At 43.0% G+C, this 17431-nt stretch overlaps 1 protein-coding gene across 3 annotated transcripts in view; it reads left to right on the forward strand.

Annotated features, from left to right (window-relative positions):
* Positions 1–17431, forward strand: part of erbin (erbb2 interacting protein) — a 124628-nt gene that overhangs the window by 92935 nt on the left and 14262 nt on the right. For 2 of the 3 annotated variants that reach the window (XM_084047421.1, XM_084047423.1), the window contains exons 17-26: positions 2997–3155; positions 3816–4025; positions 5329–5446; positions 6373–6556; positions 8474–8694; positions 9888–9982; positions 11893–12126; positions 13267–13452; positions 14715–14899; positions 16045–16344. In XM_084047421.1, coding sequence (XP_083903547.1) covers positions 2997–3155; positions 3816–4025; positions 5329–5446; positions 6373–6556; positions 8474–8694; positions 9888–9982; positions 11893–12126; positions 13267–13452; positions 14715–14899; positions 16045–16344 — 1892 coding nt within the window. The remainder of the gene's footprint in view (positions 1–2996; positions 3156–3815; positions 4026–5328; positions 5447–6372; positions 6557–8473; positions 8695–9887; positions 9983–11892; positions 12127–13266; positions 13453–14714; positions 14900–16044; positions 16345–17431) is intronic. The other variant, XM_084047422.1, reaches the window with a different exon arrangement.

The following is a 17431-nucleotide window of genomic DNA, read 5'->3' on the forward strand; positions in this document are numbered from 1 at the left end:
CTGGTCCTTAATTAACACCGGAGGAACTCCACCAGCTGCTTCATCAGGTCACTCTGCCACCATCATTAGGACAAAGATGTTTGTATTTGGGGGCTTTGGGAACGGCAACAACATCAGAGTGTTTGACACAGAGACCAACCGCTGGCTGAGCACAGCTTCCTTCTGGAAGGACCACAGCGTCCTTCTTCCAGAAGGACGCCGTGGTCATTCAGCCTTTGCCTACAATGGAGAGCCGTACATACTTGGTGGCAGGTGCTTTACCCGGACCTTCAATGATCTGTGGAGATTCAATCCAGATACCTCCTCATGGAAGAAGGTTACTCCCAAGGGGAAACTCCCCAAATTGACGCAGAGTAGTATGTGCTGTTGCATGGTGGGAGATCGTGCTTTCCTCTTTGGAGGAAACAAGAGCCCACCCAATGACCTATTCATCTTGGACTTGAGTCCTAGTCTGAAGACGTTATGCAAGCAAGCGGTTATTCGGTACGATCTGGAGCAGTCGGAACTCCCACATGACATCAGGTGGGAACTGGCAGCCATGACTACCATTGCGCGTCACTCGCCATTTAAGATGTTTGAAAAATCTTCAACGTGTGAGAACTACTGATTTAAAAGGCATTTGTAGAATCGGCCTCAGGTCTTAACTCATTGAGGGCCATTGACGTCGCTGACGTCATGTCTTTCATAAGCCCAGGGTGCCAATGACGTCGCCGACGTCATGAAAAAAAATGTTCAGAACCCAAGATATCATGATTTGAAGATTTGCTGCTCCTTTCACTTCTTGTTTAACATCTGTATCTCGCTTCCTAAGCACTTACAATGTATTTTTGGCCTTGGCACAGGGATGATAAAGCCAGAAATAAGTTTGACACTGAATGAGTTAAGTGCCTGAAAGGTTAGTCAACATAACAAACAAGTGACTTGTGAGAGTCAAAAGTACATATGACAAATTACAAAAATGACAAAAATGAAAAATTGAACAATAAAAACATGGGAAAGAGGCCTTTAGACACACTGCACTATTAACCCCCCCCCATATGGAAGTGTTTAAAATGTGTCAATTCTATTACTTTGGACATCCAATTTAGACATTTAAATTTTGATTGTGCCAATCTCTTGACAATTCACAAAAAGCAGCTCAATAGAAGCTCCTCGTCGAGACCCTTTGGTTGCTCTGTCTGTAGTGTGTGGCTAACCTAGCTTGTGAACAGCCGTCTCGTAGCCTGTAGAATCCTGGCAGCTTCCCCAGGTCTAAAAGGGTGTGTCAGCGTGTTGCTGCCTGCACCCCGCACTCCTTATGGGAAGCAGACAAAACACCTAGCAGCCCGACATGAACACATAATGAGTAATTTTCCACCTATTTTGCACCGTCGCGTGCGTCCCGCTGGTACAATATGGCACGGCTGGCGCCCAGGCGCATCGAGGTGGCAGCCCTGGGTTTGGCGAGCCGGCCAGGGAAAAAAAAAAAAAAAAACACATTCTGCCGCTGAAGATGGCAGTCTGGCCCCAGCGTCTGACCTCTCCCACGCACACAAACCTGTGATGAAACTCACTGTGTGACGGCCGTAATTCCATTTAATATACGCGGTATTCCCTCTAGTGTTCAACGCAAGGAAATGCATTCACTTTTACTGGCTCAATCGAAACGATCATTTTTAATCAATTTAAAGTGCAGCTGAGTACCCTGAAAAGCTCTCTATAAATAGAATATGTTCTTATTCACCCATTAAGACCTGGAACGCATCTGTGTCACTTTAGATTTCTTGGGCTATTCAAAAATAGCAGATCTACAAGCTCATAGCGCGGCACCGAGTGCCGCGCTATGAGCTTGTAGATCTGCTGTTTTTGTGAAAAATCTTGAAAAAAATGTTTTAGATTTGTTTTCAAAAAACTGTTAGGATTTAGACATTTTTTTAAAAGAATCGCCTCAGGTCTTAATGGGTTAACACAGTCAAACAACTCAAATGAATGAAATAACGTCTTATGCTTGTTTCCTGCCACACAATGCATACGGTCTCCGTAATCCGTGATATTTTTGTGCCCCCAACATACTCGAGGCAAATTCCATACGGGGGGGGGGGGGGTGGATGGAGGAGTTTCACAAGCACATGGGATATCACGGAGGTTCCCATAGGAATGGACTAAACGGAATTACAGACATCACACAGAGCTTAGTGGAAAGGATACGTCAAGATACTGCATTAGCCGAGTGGTAGAGACCCTCTGGCAGTGGTGTGTCCAGACCTTTTTGACTGGTGTGGCCCGCACGCACTTATGAATACACACGTGTGCACACGCAACGGAATAGCATTAATTATCATTATTGTCTCCACTACTACTAGCCATCTCCTCCTTTAATAACTAACATTACAGTGTCTTAACTTTGTTTAATCTTGACTTATTCCCCCCCCCCACATTTTCAGACAAATCATTCCATGACAGCTTGTTCAGTCTTATGACAGATATGAACGTTTCATTGAAAAGATACGAGTGTGTGGCACCATACAAATATGGTGAGAATCGCCGATTTCAGAGCGCTCTGGTGTCGACTGAGATCGCATAGTTTATTTATGAACGTCTTTTGAAACGAACTCAAATGAACGTTCATCTCATATAAACGTGATGATTTAAACCCGTTTCTTTAGAGGTACTGTAGATAGCCTACGTGTTGAATAGCCTCTAGAGTAGCAAGGAAGCCACAACCATCGCATTTTGCAATGACACTTCATTAGACCGTCATTGCTGTCTTGTCACAGTGGCCTGTGTCCCTCCAGGCCACCCCCTAGAACCGCTTCTTGCCTTCTGGGAATCAGAAAGTCGCCGGTTCAACCCTCGGTCCACCCAGTCTGTGTGCCGAAGTGTCCCTGAGCAAGGCACTGAACCCGTAATTTTTTTGACAGGAAGCTGTAATCTGTTTGTCATTTCCGTTGGCGAAAATGCATTTTAAAATATCTCTAAAATATATATTTTATCGTGTGTGTGTGTGTTGTTACCAGGAGGGCAACCTGAAGCGCTACCCGACACCGTACCCAGACGAGCTGAAGAACATGGTGAAGACGGCCCAGTCCGTCGCACACCGGCTGAAGGAGGACGAGTCAAACGACGAGTCGGGGAGAGAGAGGAACCACATCGGAGTGCAAGACGTGGGCGTCAAGGTCTGCTTCGAGCCTGCTTATGATATTTACCTTTGCATCGTTATTGTCTATAAGTTGACCCAAGCTAATTGAATAATACAAGTATTATACAATGCAACTTGTCATGTGGTGATGGTTGCGTTGTGGAAGGACCCTGTGCCAATGGTAGTGTTGGTTTTAGCAGGGATATTATAGTTAAAAGTTAACTAAAACATTTTCGTTAACTGAAATAAAATGAAGACAGAAAATGGCCTTCATTTTAGGCGAGGCTGTGTGAGCTTGTAGATCGGCCATTTTAGCTATTTTTCAGAACTTGTTGAATCTCAACCCTGACAAATTCCCAATATTACAATAAAAAACAAACACTAAAATTAAGCCTTTTTACAAAATAAAGACTAAACTAAACTAGCAAGGCTGCTAATTAACCCATTTAGACCTGGAACGCATCTGTGTCACTTTAGGTTTCTTTGGCTACTCAAAAATAGCAGATATACAAGCACTCGGTGCCACGCTATGAGCTTGTATATCTGCTATTTTTGAAAAATCTTGAAAACATTTATTATTATTTTTTTTCAAAAAACTGTTAGGATTTAGAAAACATTTTTAAGAACCGCCTCAGGTCTTAATGGGTTAAAACTAACAAAAAAAGTCCAAATGAAATAACGGTATCGTTGTTTGTAGGTGATAGAAGCACCCTGTGCCAACGGCAAGGACGTGGAGATGGAGTCCAGTGTTTCCGCTGACACGTGTGTCCAGAACTCCTCCACGGATGACCTGCAAGACCACTCGGACGATCTGCAAGACCACTCGGAGTCCCCGGACTCGCACATGGCCCCGCTCAAGTCCTCGGAGAACTCCGCCACCATGATGACCCACGAGGACACGCTGGAGGTTCATAATGTCTGCATAATTCACGCATGTCGCATCTCCTCGCAGTTATTAGAGAGTTTGTTCCATTTAGGGATGTTAACAATTAGGCTATAATCGAGTGCCGCGCTACGAGCTTGTAGATCTGCTATTTTAGAAGAATCTTGAAAATGTGTGCAAATCTTTGAATATACTATATATATTATTTTTGTAACTCAAATCTTTGCTTCTGGGGGGTCCCTGGAACAACATATTTTGAGATGGGGGGTCCACGGCCAAATATATAGTTTTGGGTGGTCCTTGACATGAAACAGTTTGAGAACCACTGATATTATAGCAACATAAAGATTTTCAAAAAACTGAATATATATATTCAAAGATTTGCACTTAATGTTCACGATTTTTCAAAAATAGCAGATCTACAAGCTCATAGCACGGCTTAATGGGTGCTATTTCAACCTTATCTTGGTCCTCATTATAAGATGGCACTACTCACTCTGTGTCATCTGTATTTTTTTTTTTATTAATGCAAGAATAATGGCAACAATTCCATCATGTTAATTTTCCAGGAAGAAAAGTGTTGTTCTATTAGCTTGGAATCCCCATCGATGATGTCACTGGTAGGCAGCTTTTAAACTGTGCACCCATGCCACCAACGAGACGGAGGGAGTAGATTGTGCCATCTTGCAGTGAGCATTAGTGAGGACCAATTTTATGACGATAAGGTTGAAAATAGGTGAAGTGCTCCTTTAATTAAATAATTGAGAAGGATTAGGGTTAGTAGGTCTGCTGTTTTGTTATATCTTAATACAGGGGTCTTCAACATTTTCAGGCCAAGGACCCCCTAGCTGAGAGAGAGATGAAGCAGGGACCCCCTCTATATTGTATAAAATGATGTTTCAGATGAACTTTTGCTGCTCTTTTTTTCCCTCTACACCTATAACTCTTTGCCAAAAATAGCCGATCTACAAGCTCACAACGCCTCGCGCTGCGAGCCGTTGTGAGCTTGTTGATCTGCTATTTTTGGCTTAGCTTCTCCTCAGAAAAGGGATGCTAGGGTTCAAGTGGTTGATGTAAAAAAAAAAAAAAAATTATATCACACAAAGATTTGGCGGACCCCCTGTAGTAACTCTGAGGACCCCCTAGGGGTCCCGGACCCCCTGTTGAAGACCCCTGTCTTAATATAAAAAAGCAGGAAACAAGGACACATGCCAAATGTCTCCCAAAATGGCTGATTTTTATGATAGGTTAAATTGATTAGTTTGATTAACTGTTGCCTCTCTGTTGAAGATAAATGTGACTTAATGACGTATCATTTGCTGTCCAGGACTCGGAGGAGCTGTCGGACGAGGAGGAGGAGATGAAAACGGCAGAGATGAGACCTCCTCTCATCGAGATCTCCATCAATCAGCCCAAAGTGGTCACCCTGAGCAAGGAGAAAAGAGGTACAAAAGTCAAATGTTTGATTTAAACCGTTTCAATCCGGGAACGCATCTGTGTGTCATTTTTAGATTTCTTTGGCTATTCAAAAATAGCAGATCTACAAGCTCATAGCGCGGCACAGAGTGCCGCGCTATGAGCTTGTAGATCTGCTATTTTTGAAAAATCGTGAAAATGTGTGCAAATCTTTGAATATATATATTTTTTAAAGCAAACATTTGTAAAATATTTATGTTCCAGGGACCCCCCAGAAGCGAAGATTTGAGTTACAAATGTTCGCTTTAAAAGTATATACCCGTATTTTCCGCACTATAAGGCGCATCTGAGTATAAGGCGCACCTTCAATAAATGTATTATTTTCATATATAGGGCGCACCGCATTATAAGGCGCATCCGCACTATAAGGCGCACTGACGGCACGCCCTATAGTGCGGAAACCAAGGGAACCAATATTGATACATATATAAGGCGCATCGGATTATAAGGCGCATCCGCACTAGTGCGGAAAATACGGTATATTAAAAGATTTTCACAAATGTGTCTACGCTTCTCATAGCGCGGCACTCTGTGCTGCGCTATTGTTGAATAGCCAAAGTATAAAATGACACAGATGCGTTCACGGATTGAATGGGTTAAGACTTACTGACTTGTTATGGCCACACTTTTATATAAATCTGCTCAGGAGGCAACTCTTTCACTCCATTTCTTATTTGCTATGTTATATTATTCAAAAGGCGGGTTATCATTCATTCATAGCATCATATGCCAGCTATGGTTTTTCTCTTGCAGTTTTCTAAGTCTAAATTTTATTCAGGTAAAGGAGGTACTTGGATTTAGAAATCTGGGAACGGGGTACTGAAGCCAAAAGAAGTATAAAAACCCACTGGTGCTAGGCTGCATTTTGAAAGAGGATTTCCTTTTTGATCGACAGACGACGGCAAAGACGCAGACTCGCTGCTGGACGACACGGTCGCCAACAGCAACCAGAACAACAGCAACTGCTCGTCTCCGTCCCGCATGTCGGACTCGGTCTCCCTGACGACGGACAGCAGCCAGGACAACTCCCTGTGCACCCCCGAGCGGGACCAAAGAATGACCTTTCTGCCCAAAAGCAGGTACAGTGTTGCACCCCGTACTGCACTCTACGATCCCGAGTGTTCATCTACAATTCAGGCATTTGTGAGATCAGAATAAGCAGCAACATGATCTCTAGTCCAAGGGTTCCCAAACTTTTCAGGCCGCGACCCCCCCAAAATAATCATATTTGAACTGGGGACCCCCCAAGATAATCATATTTGAACTGGGGACCCCCCCACCCTGACAAGCTCTTGGAATTGTAGGCATTACATTTAGTGTGACTCGGTTCCACAGATGAAGATTGTGAAAATAGCCGATCTACAAGCTCACAACGCCTCGCATTGCGAGGCGTTGTGAGCTTGTAGATCGGCTGTTTTCACAAGGTTTGCCTCTCTCTCACGTAATGTTTGACAATTTGGCCAATTGGGTATTAAAAAGGTCTTAACACATCGACTGCCTAGATCGAGTTAACTCGATAATAGTAATCCAGCGCTCGACTGCCTAGATCGAGTTATCTCGATATTAGGTATTTTCATTGGTTTCATCTGTGATCGCGCGGGTCTGTTTACTTTTCATCATCACTTTCGTTTTCCGCCTACGTCACACTCACCCGAAGCCGGATGTAAAAAAAAAATTTCGTTTCCGGGTCACATCGTTTTTCTCCGGTCATTTTCGTCCAGAATAGAGAAAACCCCTTTTTTGGACACGCTATAAAATACAAAGGGAAAGCTCCCCTTTTATTTTCTTTGGTCCGGGTGACGATCAGGCATCGTCGTCGTGTATCACATCGTATCACAAGCCGATCAGAGATTGTCGAAGACAATCACATCCGGTTCATGTTGTTTTGACTGTTTGAGCCTGGAGGGAGGGGGGGGGGCGAGTCAGCGAGTCATCGAGGGTGTCATTTTGCTGCGCTCTGCTGGTCGATCGTCGTATGTGTTCAAAACCATGGCCTGAGAAACTTAAATGCATTTAAATGCAGAAAATAGAGAAAACAAAAAAACACGCAAATCGCTGGCAGCCAAGGGGGTAAATTTGGAATAAACTCTGGCAGTCAATGTGTTAAAGGTCATTAAATTGTAACTTTATAAATGTGCAGATACCCTTTAGACACCTTTAAAGGGGAATTTTGCCCCACGCTTTTCTTACCTTTTCTATGATGTTATGATATCCTAGGAAAAATGGTACAGTAGAAAAATGTCATAACTCCATCCCGGGTCCGCCACAGCTAAAAACGTAAAATACCCCTTTAAGCTAATCATTTGGCTAAATACAATTTAGATGACATGTTATTTAGACAGATGATAGGGCCATTGTGTAGCTGCTATCCTTTAGTTTCAATTTAGTATATAGTTTAGACTGATGCTAGGTTCTTGGTTTACCTGTGATCCTAGTTTACTGAGGCACTACACTGTATCTCTGCATTTTATGTGTTTATCTTGCTTATTGCAAGTTGAATATAGAGCGTCTGATAAATGCCTAAATTGTAAATATCATTCTGTACATTTGGTACTACTACAGGATACCAGGTAAACAATGAACCTAGCATCTTTCTAAACCATTGGTTCTCAAAGTGGGGTCCTTGGGGGGGGGGGGGGGTTCCAGGGGGTCCCCAGCAAAATGTGTTAATATAGCATCACAATACTTTTAACCACTTTAACCTTTTATACTTTGGCTATTCAAAAATAGCAGATCTACAAGCTCATAGCTCATGAGCTTGTAGATCTGCTATTTTTGAAAAATCTTGAAAATGTCTGCATATCTTTGAATATATGTTTTTTTTAAAGCAAACATTTTAACTCAAATCTTTGCTTTTGGGGGTCCCTGGCACAAAACATTTTCAGATGGGGGTCCGCGGACGAATGTATATCAATTTAGGGGTCCTTCGCATGAAAAAAGGTTGAAAACCACTGATCTAAGTAACAGAAACGCTTCATGTGTGTTTCTTTCTTCAGTCAAGAAGACGAGAACATGAACCAGCCCAAGGAGAGCACTCCCCTGCTCCACAACGGCAACGGCTCGGACAACTCCCTGCACGCCTTGCTCAAGGGCCAGCAGGGCCAGCCGGAGAAGATGGGCGACTACGACCTCTCCATGGAGGCCCGCCTGGCCTTCATCGACAACAGCATGGGAGACGGGACCTACACCAAGTGGGACCAGATCAACATGAACACAGGTGCCGTTACTGTTGCCGCTGGTACCGTTTTTTCTGCAGACAATTCCTACATAATGCCTCAGGCATTATTAAAAAAATAAAAGTATTTGCTTCTTTTGTTTTAAAATACAAGACGTACATGACCACAAACACAACAGAAGAAACAAAACAAAACAGAACAAAAGAGAGACAAAAAACAACCACTAAACCCTCCTACACACCCACCCCCACCCACCCCTGCCCCGGGGGGGAGTAGAATAGATTAGTGAACTCATGCAAATAAGAAACAAAGCAAACATTTTTTCTTTTTTTTTAAATAACAAAAAATGAATTAATTGGCACGACAACTAAATTGGAGAGAGAAATAGGCAAAAAGCAACAAAAAAACAACAACATTTACATGCCTTATTATACACTATACTTTTTTCTCTTGCCATCATTATGCTTACCGTATGTTGATTACTTGTTGACGGCAGGTGCGTCATTTGGGGTCTCACTGGGGATAGCAGTTGCCACCCCCTAGTCTTCACATTTAACGTCAAATCCAAAATTTGATGCATATTTTCCCCCAACTCTGAACATTGTTGGCAGATTGATCTGATTTCAGATCAATGCTGAGTGCATCTCAAGGCCCGTCCATCTGCATGTGACGTATGTTATAGAAATGCACTTTCTTGTCTGCAACCTATTTTTGGGCATGTCATTAAAGGTGAGCATTTTATCCCCAAAACAAATCCCTGTCCCGCCCTCCAATTGGTCCAACACACGACGACCAGCCACTTGACTGGTACCAGAAAGAGAGACCATATTACCCCTGTCCTGGCCTCTCTCCACTGGCTGCCAGTTAGGTTCAGAATCAACTTTCAAGTTTCTCCTTTTTGTTTACAACGCTCTTAGCGAGCTGGCCCCCTTTTACATCGCTGACCTTTCAACCTTTCCCTCCGCCGCTAAGGCCCCTCAGGTCAGCTGACTTGGGAATATATAAGGGTGACAGCCTTTGTTGTCGCAGCCCCTCTATTGAGGCTTTTAAATCTTTTCTATTCACAAACATTTGAATCCCCCAGATATGGTTGTTTTGTTGTGAATAAATGACTGTCTATTATGCCTCTGTATGTTGTTTTATTATCTTGTTGTGTATTTGTTCTGTACAGCACTTTGGTACAATTAGCTGTTTTTTTTTAAATACATTTGATTTGATATGATTCTTGCCACAGTGTCCAAGCTGCCGACCGACAACATGGTCCAGCTGGACGAGCTGGAGAAAACCAAGAATAATGGCTCCATAACGGCGTCCAGGGAGGACTTGAAGGTAAGAGATTTTACATACTAGTCCATATCTAAATGACTTGACCCATTAAGACCTGGAACACATCTGTGTCACTTTAGATTTCTTTGGCTATTCAAAAATAGCAGATCTACAAGCTCATAGCGCGGCACCGAGTGCCACGATATGTTAGTGATCTGCTATTTTTGAAAAATCGTATTTTTTATGTTTTTTCTTTCAAAAAAACTGTTAGGATTTAGAAAACATTTTTAAGAATCGCCTCAGGTCTTAATGGGTTAAAATGAGAAGTTGGGGAAAGGTGACCCCCTCTGGAAGCAGACAGGAATCGCACAAGTGGATGAAGCCGCTGTTGCCTACACTGTATTGACAATACCCGATCTACAAATGAACATTGTAAAATGTCTAGCATTTAAAACCAGACATGTTTGCAATGCTCCGGAAGCCTCTCTACTGTAAAGAGTTTAAATTAAATGCACATTGATGATGCAAGTATCCTTATAGTATTTGTTTATAGGGGAGTTTAACAGCTTGGATCTTCTTCCACTCCTGCAATCTAGGGGTGTGCCGACACTCATTTCACGATACGATACACGATATTGGGCTCACGATATCGATACGATACGATATATGGCACTTTTCTATTATGAAAATATATGGGGGGGGGGGGACAAATGCAAACAAATACATTGTTTTTTGCATTATTATTGCAAAAAAATATATATATTTTTTTCCCCCCAGAACGATACATATCGTCACGAAAACGTGGGACGATATATCGGCACACCCCTACTGCCATCACAAAACAGATTTAGCTGTTCAAACACCTTTATCCAACAATTAGTCTCGCGTTACCTGACTGTTGCCTGCCACAATTTTCAAAAGTTTCCGCCATACAGTCTGGGACTCGGAAGCTCTGATCATGATTAGAATACAAACCGGATGTGGAGCCTCCTCTCCATTTCCGTTTCGTCTTTACAGTCGCACAAATTTATCCTAATATAAATACAAATCATCTAAGTATACATAGCTTGCTGCTTAGCAGAAATGGAAATGAAAAAGTAAAGTGTAAAGATATTTTAAAATATATTTTCGTGAACGGAAGTGCCAGTTTCCTCTCTCGGATTTTGGGAGTTGTAGTTCCAGACTCTATACAGCATTCAGAGATTGTGGAATAGTTGTCTGGCTACGCGAGACTATCCAACAATAGGCTCTATGCACAGCAGCAGCCATATTATCACTTCCTTCACAGGTGTTACCAATAAAGGCTCTGTTCCATTTAGTGTAGCACAGTGGTTTCCACGACCCCCATAACTCTGAGAGTGTACAAATGGAACCAAATGGACCCGTAAGGGTCCATTTGGTACACTCTCAGAGTTCCATTGTACACTCTCAGAGTTACACACCCATAAGGGGCCATTTGGAAGCCCATAAGGGTCCCTGGACCCCAACTTTAGACCCACTGGTGTAGCAGAGTGTTTCCAGTGAGCCAACATGCACACAATATCAGCACCGTGACTCTTGTTTGACCAGAATGGAACAGAGCCTTAATTAGTATCATTGGTAACACCTGTGAATGTCTTCATAATATGGCTGCTGTGAATAGAGCCCATTTGTTGCTGTCGTACAGAAACCTTGTATCTCAATATTTCAACTGTTTCCCCTCTGTAAATCAATGCTCTGCTTCATCATACAAGAGTGTCGCACAAAAGTAGTGAAAATAGACGATCTACAAGCTTATAGAAAACAAATGTTTTTAATATTATTATAAAATAGGAACGGTTTTGGATATACAGTACACGGTTTCGGCCCGACAGCAATGATTTATAAAACATAGTTATTATTTATGAGAAATTACAACATAATTACTGTGTTTTTCACATTATTTCATACTACAGCATTTAAAGAAAAAGATGTGTCGCTCTTTTTTTTTTAAGTACAAGCAAGGCCTCGGCGGCGTCAACAACGACAACTTGCCGGAGCATCTGGAGAACGGCAACCAGCGCGTGAGCGACCGCTACGCGGGCCTGGCCGTGTCCCAGCAGGCCAGAGGAGGAGGAGGGGACATGCACATGGTGGCCTCCACGGGCGTGACGGCCTGCAGCGACATGTCCCTGTCCCACAGCACCGAGGAGCTGTCGCCAGAGAAGAGGTGTCCTCCTCACGCTCAGGTATGATACTGTTGTGACTGTGTTGATAATGAGTGTAGTAGGTGCAACAGTTAATCAGTTTAATCGATTATAACTAATCGTTGTTGTCGGGCAGAAACCATCTCCATATTTTAGCTTTCTGTGTTTTTTCGTACATTAACTCATTCACTGCCAGACTTATTTCTGGCTGTGTTTGCCCACTGTCAGAGATTTTCGTTTTTTATACCTTTTCAACTGGTCACAGAAAATGTATATCCGTTATGATCGCTTGTCTGACTGTTTGTAAACACACCCGGTATCAGTGCGTCGCCCAGAGAAAAAAACTATCCAACCGCGACGGCCCCTCCTCATGTAACAGCATGTGAATGTACCATCTCTCGCCAAAAATGCTCGCCTTTCTTACCTTTTCAACTGGCCACAGAACATGTATATCCATTATGATCACTCATTCGGCCGTTTGTAAACACACCTGGTATCAGTGTGTGTCGCCCAGAGAAAAAACATTCAAACCGCGACGGCCCCTTCTCTTGTAACAGCAAACGTTGAAAATACTGTGTCTCGCAAAATGCAGGGCAAAAAAAGTCAACTCAAGATACAGCTGTTTTCATGAAAAAGCTATACAGGAAGTGGACGGAGGCGGAAATCTCCGGATGACGTTATTATTTTATTATTTTTCCTGATCCTTGTGAGGTGAAAGTGAAAGTGATCACTCGGGTGATAGAGAACAGCACGATCTTTCATAAAACCACAAAAAAACAAAAAGTCTTCGTAAGTTGTCCTTGGCAGTGAATGAGTTAACGCTCTACTTGATACTTCAGTGTCACAAAAAAAGTATCCAAAATAGCAGATCCACAAGCTCGAGACGAGAAGTTTTGAGCTTGACGATATGCTATTAGTGATATTTTTTTTAAATGTAGCATCACAATCATTTTAACCACTTTAACCATTTAGACGTTGGCTATTCAAAACTTGCAGATCTTCAAGCTACAAGCTCGTACATCCGCTATTTTCGAACATTTTTTAATTTAGATTTTTTTTTTTTTACATAAATCGTGGGGGATCGACCGGGGATCCGCGGCCCTAATACATATCAATTTGGGGGTCCTAGTTTTGAGAACTACGGCAATAAAGGTCTTCTCTATACATCTCTCTCATCTCCAGATGAGGTCCCACAGCATCACCAACATTGAGACGGGGGGCATGAAGGTGTACTCCATGGATGGGAACGGTGAGGCGGGGGCCAGCGGCCGCATGATGAGCGTGGGAGCAGGCCCCGGGCCGGGGGCTCAGGGCCAGAGCATCGTCCGGAGCAAGTCGGCCTCTCTGCTCAACGACCAGACGCTCCAGGTAGGGAGGACCTTCTTAAGCCGTTTACTGTGTTTTATCCATTGCTTTTTTCCATTCATCGAATGATAGAGAAACATTTTGTTAGCTGAATCAACCCAGAAACATTCTAATATACTTTTTTAATATGCTAATATTCGGCTCTGAGGAAGGCTCATAGCCGAAAGGCGTAAGTGTTCATTTCATTGGTGTGCCAATAAAAAAAGTGGAAATGTGAGTAATTTGTCCTCCACTTAATTGACATTTTTGGATGTGCTACCCTTTTGGGTTTTTTTTAATTCCTTTTTTTGTTATACTGTATACTGGACTTTGGGTCTAGCACTCCACTGAGAAAACCTATTGTTGATGCGCAACCTCTTTTTCTTATTTCGACTTTTTTAACTCTCAGTGCCAATGAAATGAAAAAATATGTTCATACTGTGCCAGCAATTTTTTATTTATTTTTTTAAGTTAAAAAAAAGTGCTCAGGAGCCGAGATACAGCCTTTTTCAGTAATAAGTTAAACTAGAAGAGAATGGAGCAGCAAATCTTGGGTTCTGAACATTCTTTTCCAAAAAAATAATTTAATGTTTGTTTTTTGTTTTTAAACTCGTTTTGTGGCACTGACAGAGTTAATAATCAACTAAATCGATTATTCTGATTAATCACTTAGGCCTTTTTTTGTAATTCGGCGAAAATAGCTGATCTACAAGCTCACAACGTGTCGGCTATTTCCAGCATTTTTTTCCCAAAAATGTATTATTGTATTAACCCCATGGATGAGCATGTCATAATAGGCAGACATTTGGCCAAAATATGTCGCATTACGATGCATTGTAGATCGGCTATTTTCGGTGAAGAGATTTGGTGTTGCGGGGGAAAAAAGAAAGGACCAATAGACCCCTGGGGTACCCCAGTCAACAAAGTATATATGGTTTAACCCATTGAAACCGGGAACGCAGCTGGTCATAGCACGGCAGTGAGTGCCGTTCTATAAGCTTGTAGATCTACTATTTTCGCACAGCCCAAAGAAATCTAAAAACGACACAGATGTGTTCCCGGTCTTAAAGGGGAATACCACTCATTTTTAACATTGAACTATGTCTTTAATACACAGAGAAGGGCGGAGGGGACTTTTTTCTTATTTCCACACAACAGCTCTAAGTTGTATTAAAGACATAGTTCAATGTCGAAAATGAGTGGTCTTCCCCTTTAATGGTTAAGACGTTAAAAAAATCTTTCTTCCTATTGGATTAAATGGATGAGTCCTGTTTAACTCTTTCCAGCCCCATCTCCAGGTGTACCACAGCTCCTCTGCCTCCTCGTCGGACCTGCTGTCCAGCTCCAAGCCCCCTGCCAGCGCCGGCAGGTACCCGGCCTCCTCCAGCATGGCCATGGGCCTCCCTCCCCCCCAGTACAACATCCAGTACACGAGCAGTGCCATGTCCAAAGACGGCCTGTGGGCCCACAGGTAGGGCCCGCAATTATTAACTCTTTGACTGCCAGAGTGATAGTGTAACTAGTGTCACCCCACTGCCAGCGAAAAAGAGCGTTTTTTTTTTTTACGGTACCTTTTGAAAAATCATGGAATATTCTCCGTGACCTCTGTCCTCACGGTGATCGGCTGGTTACACGCACAGGGTTCCCGTAGTATTGGGGGGGGGGGGGGGGGGCTTGCGGCGATCCATTGCACAGCTGTAGCCATTTCAATGAGGCTGTTTTTTTGCCATAAAGCAAGAGGAACAGAGATATGGCTGTTTCCCCCGCAGGAAATAAACAGGAAGCAAACAAGCTTTTATTTTGTAAAATGACGTTGGCTTCTCTCATTTACTCGCAAGAAAGGTTTCTTTTTATTATTGGTAGCGGTCATTGTCAGTCATCATTCCTTTGTAGTGATTTGTCATATCTCCCCTGTGCAGTTGTTGTTTACTAAGACTTAACACATTGACCGCCAGAGGTTAATCTCATAATGTACTCACTCACCAGTGCCAACGTTTTATTGTTGTTTTTTTTCCACGTCGCCATAGACCTTGTTAAAATCCTTAAAATTGAGCTGTGCACTGTTTGTAAACATCGTGGAGATCTGCCTGGTTCGAGCAGTGAAAACCACGTGTCAAACGGAGCCGCCATGTTGTAGTTAGAACGGTTTATGTTAAACAGTGATCACCGAGGAGAAAAAACTACAAGGAGAAAATGGGGTTTCAGTTTCGTCATTAGAACGAGGGCCGACGGGATCGGCAAAACCGGATCCCGAATAATTCTGTTTCCAGTGGTGCTACAATGAAATGTGCCGTATCGAAAATTGAAAAAAAAAAAAATCAAAAAAAAGGAAAAAGCACCACAGCCCGTAGGCTACGGGATCGGCGCTTTACGGTTGGATTTATCGGCCCGTAGGCTACGGGCCTGGCGGTGGTAGTGTTAAAGTCAAACAGAAATGTTCTTTTTTGTTTAAGACCGGGAACGCATCCGCGTGTCATTTTTAGATTTCTTTGGCTATAAAAAAAAAATTGCAAAATCGTGCGGCACACAGTGTCGCGCGATGAGCTTGTAGATCTGCTATTTTTGAATAGCCAAAGTATAAAAATAATGGTTATACCCCCCCCTCCCCCCCTACAGAGCGCCCGTCCCTCCAGAGCACCAAGGCTACCTCCCCCCGCCTCAGCACTCGCTCGCCAACACCAACTACTCCAACCGGAACCAGGCGGCGCCTCCGTACCCGTCCTCCCAGAGAGGAGGAGGAGGAGGTGGTGGAGGGGGGCCTCCCTCTCTGGGGTCGGCGGACATGTGGGCCAAAGACCCCCGGCTGCAGCCCCGCAGCAGCACGCTGCAGAGGCAGAGCAGCAGCTCCTCCACGGCGTCCATGGGCGAGCCCCGGCGCATGCAGCAGGTCCCCGACGGCGACTACATGACCTACAGGTGAGGTTACCCCCGCTGCACCCAGTGGGTGGGTGGGTAGGTGGGTGGGTGGGGGGCGGTCACCAGAGGTACGTTTACTCGGGTTTGAATCCGCCGCGGTGCATCCGGCCTTTTGTCGTGCTTCTAGAGAGCGTCAAATGATTTGTATTCATCTGCATTACTTAACACATTGAGTGCCAGGGGTTTTTCAAAACAGGGTACCTCCAGTGCCTGGAATTTTAACCATTTTTGGACCTTTTTCAAGTAGTCACAAAACATTTTCAGTGATCACCGTTCTCACGGTGATCCCCTCATTACACACATAGAGGTCTCGTACAATCCGGGGAAAAAGATTAAAAACATTCGGTAATCCGTTCCATAGTTGCAGCCAGTTGAAAATAGTCGAAAATACATCGTAAAAACAAAAAGTACACAGGAGCCGAGATACAGGCTTTTGAAGTCATAACTCAACCAGGAGGTGGATTGGAGTCTAAATCTTCGTAAAATGATATCTCCTGGTGCTGTGAAGGAAAAAAAAAAAAAAAAAAAAAAAAATCTTTTTTTTTTCATATTTTTGGCCAAAAACGGCCATAACCGTTTTTGGCACACCATGTTAGGATTATGAAAAACGGTCCGGACCGTTTTTGGCACTCAATGTGTTAACTCATTCACTTCCAGAACTTTTTTTTTTTGCATTTGCCCACTGCCAGAGATTTTTCATTGAAAAAAAATAGGGTTGTCCGATATTGGCTTTTTTACCGATAACCGATATACCGATATTGTCCAACTCTAAATTACCGATACCGATATCAACCGATACCGATATATGCGGAGATTATTGTGATTAGGGTAAGCTCAAATTTCATATCACACACACCATATACAGTAAGAACTCCTGTAACTTATTTATAAAGCAAAAAAAAAAAAATTTTTTTTTTTTTTTTTTCAAAAACCGATACCGATATTTTCCCGATATCAATTTTTATGCTAATATCGGCCGATAATATCGGGAGGCCGATAAAATCGGACATCCCTAAAAAAAAAGAAGTACTCAGGAGCCGAGATACAGAATTTTTAAGTTTTAAGTTAACAAGGAAGTGGATGGGAG

Source organism: Gymnoscopelus microlampas (genome assembly GCF_963454915.1).
Source record: "Gymnoscopelus microlampas genome assembly, chromosome: 21".
NCBI classification, from domain to species: Eukaryota; Metazoa; Chordata; class Actinopteri; order Myctophiformes; family Myctophidae; genus Gymnoscopelus; species Gymnoscopelus microlampas.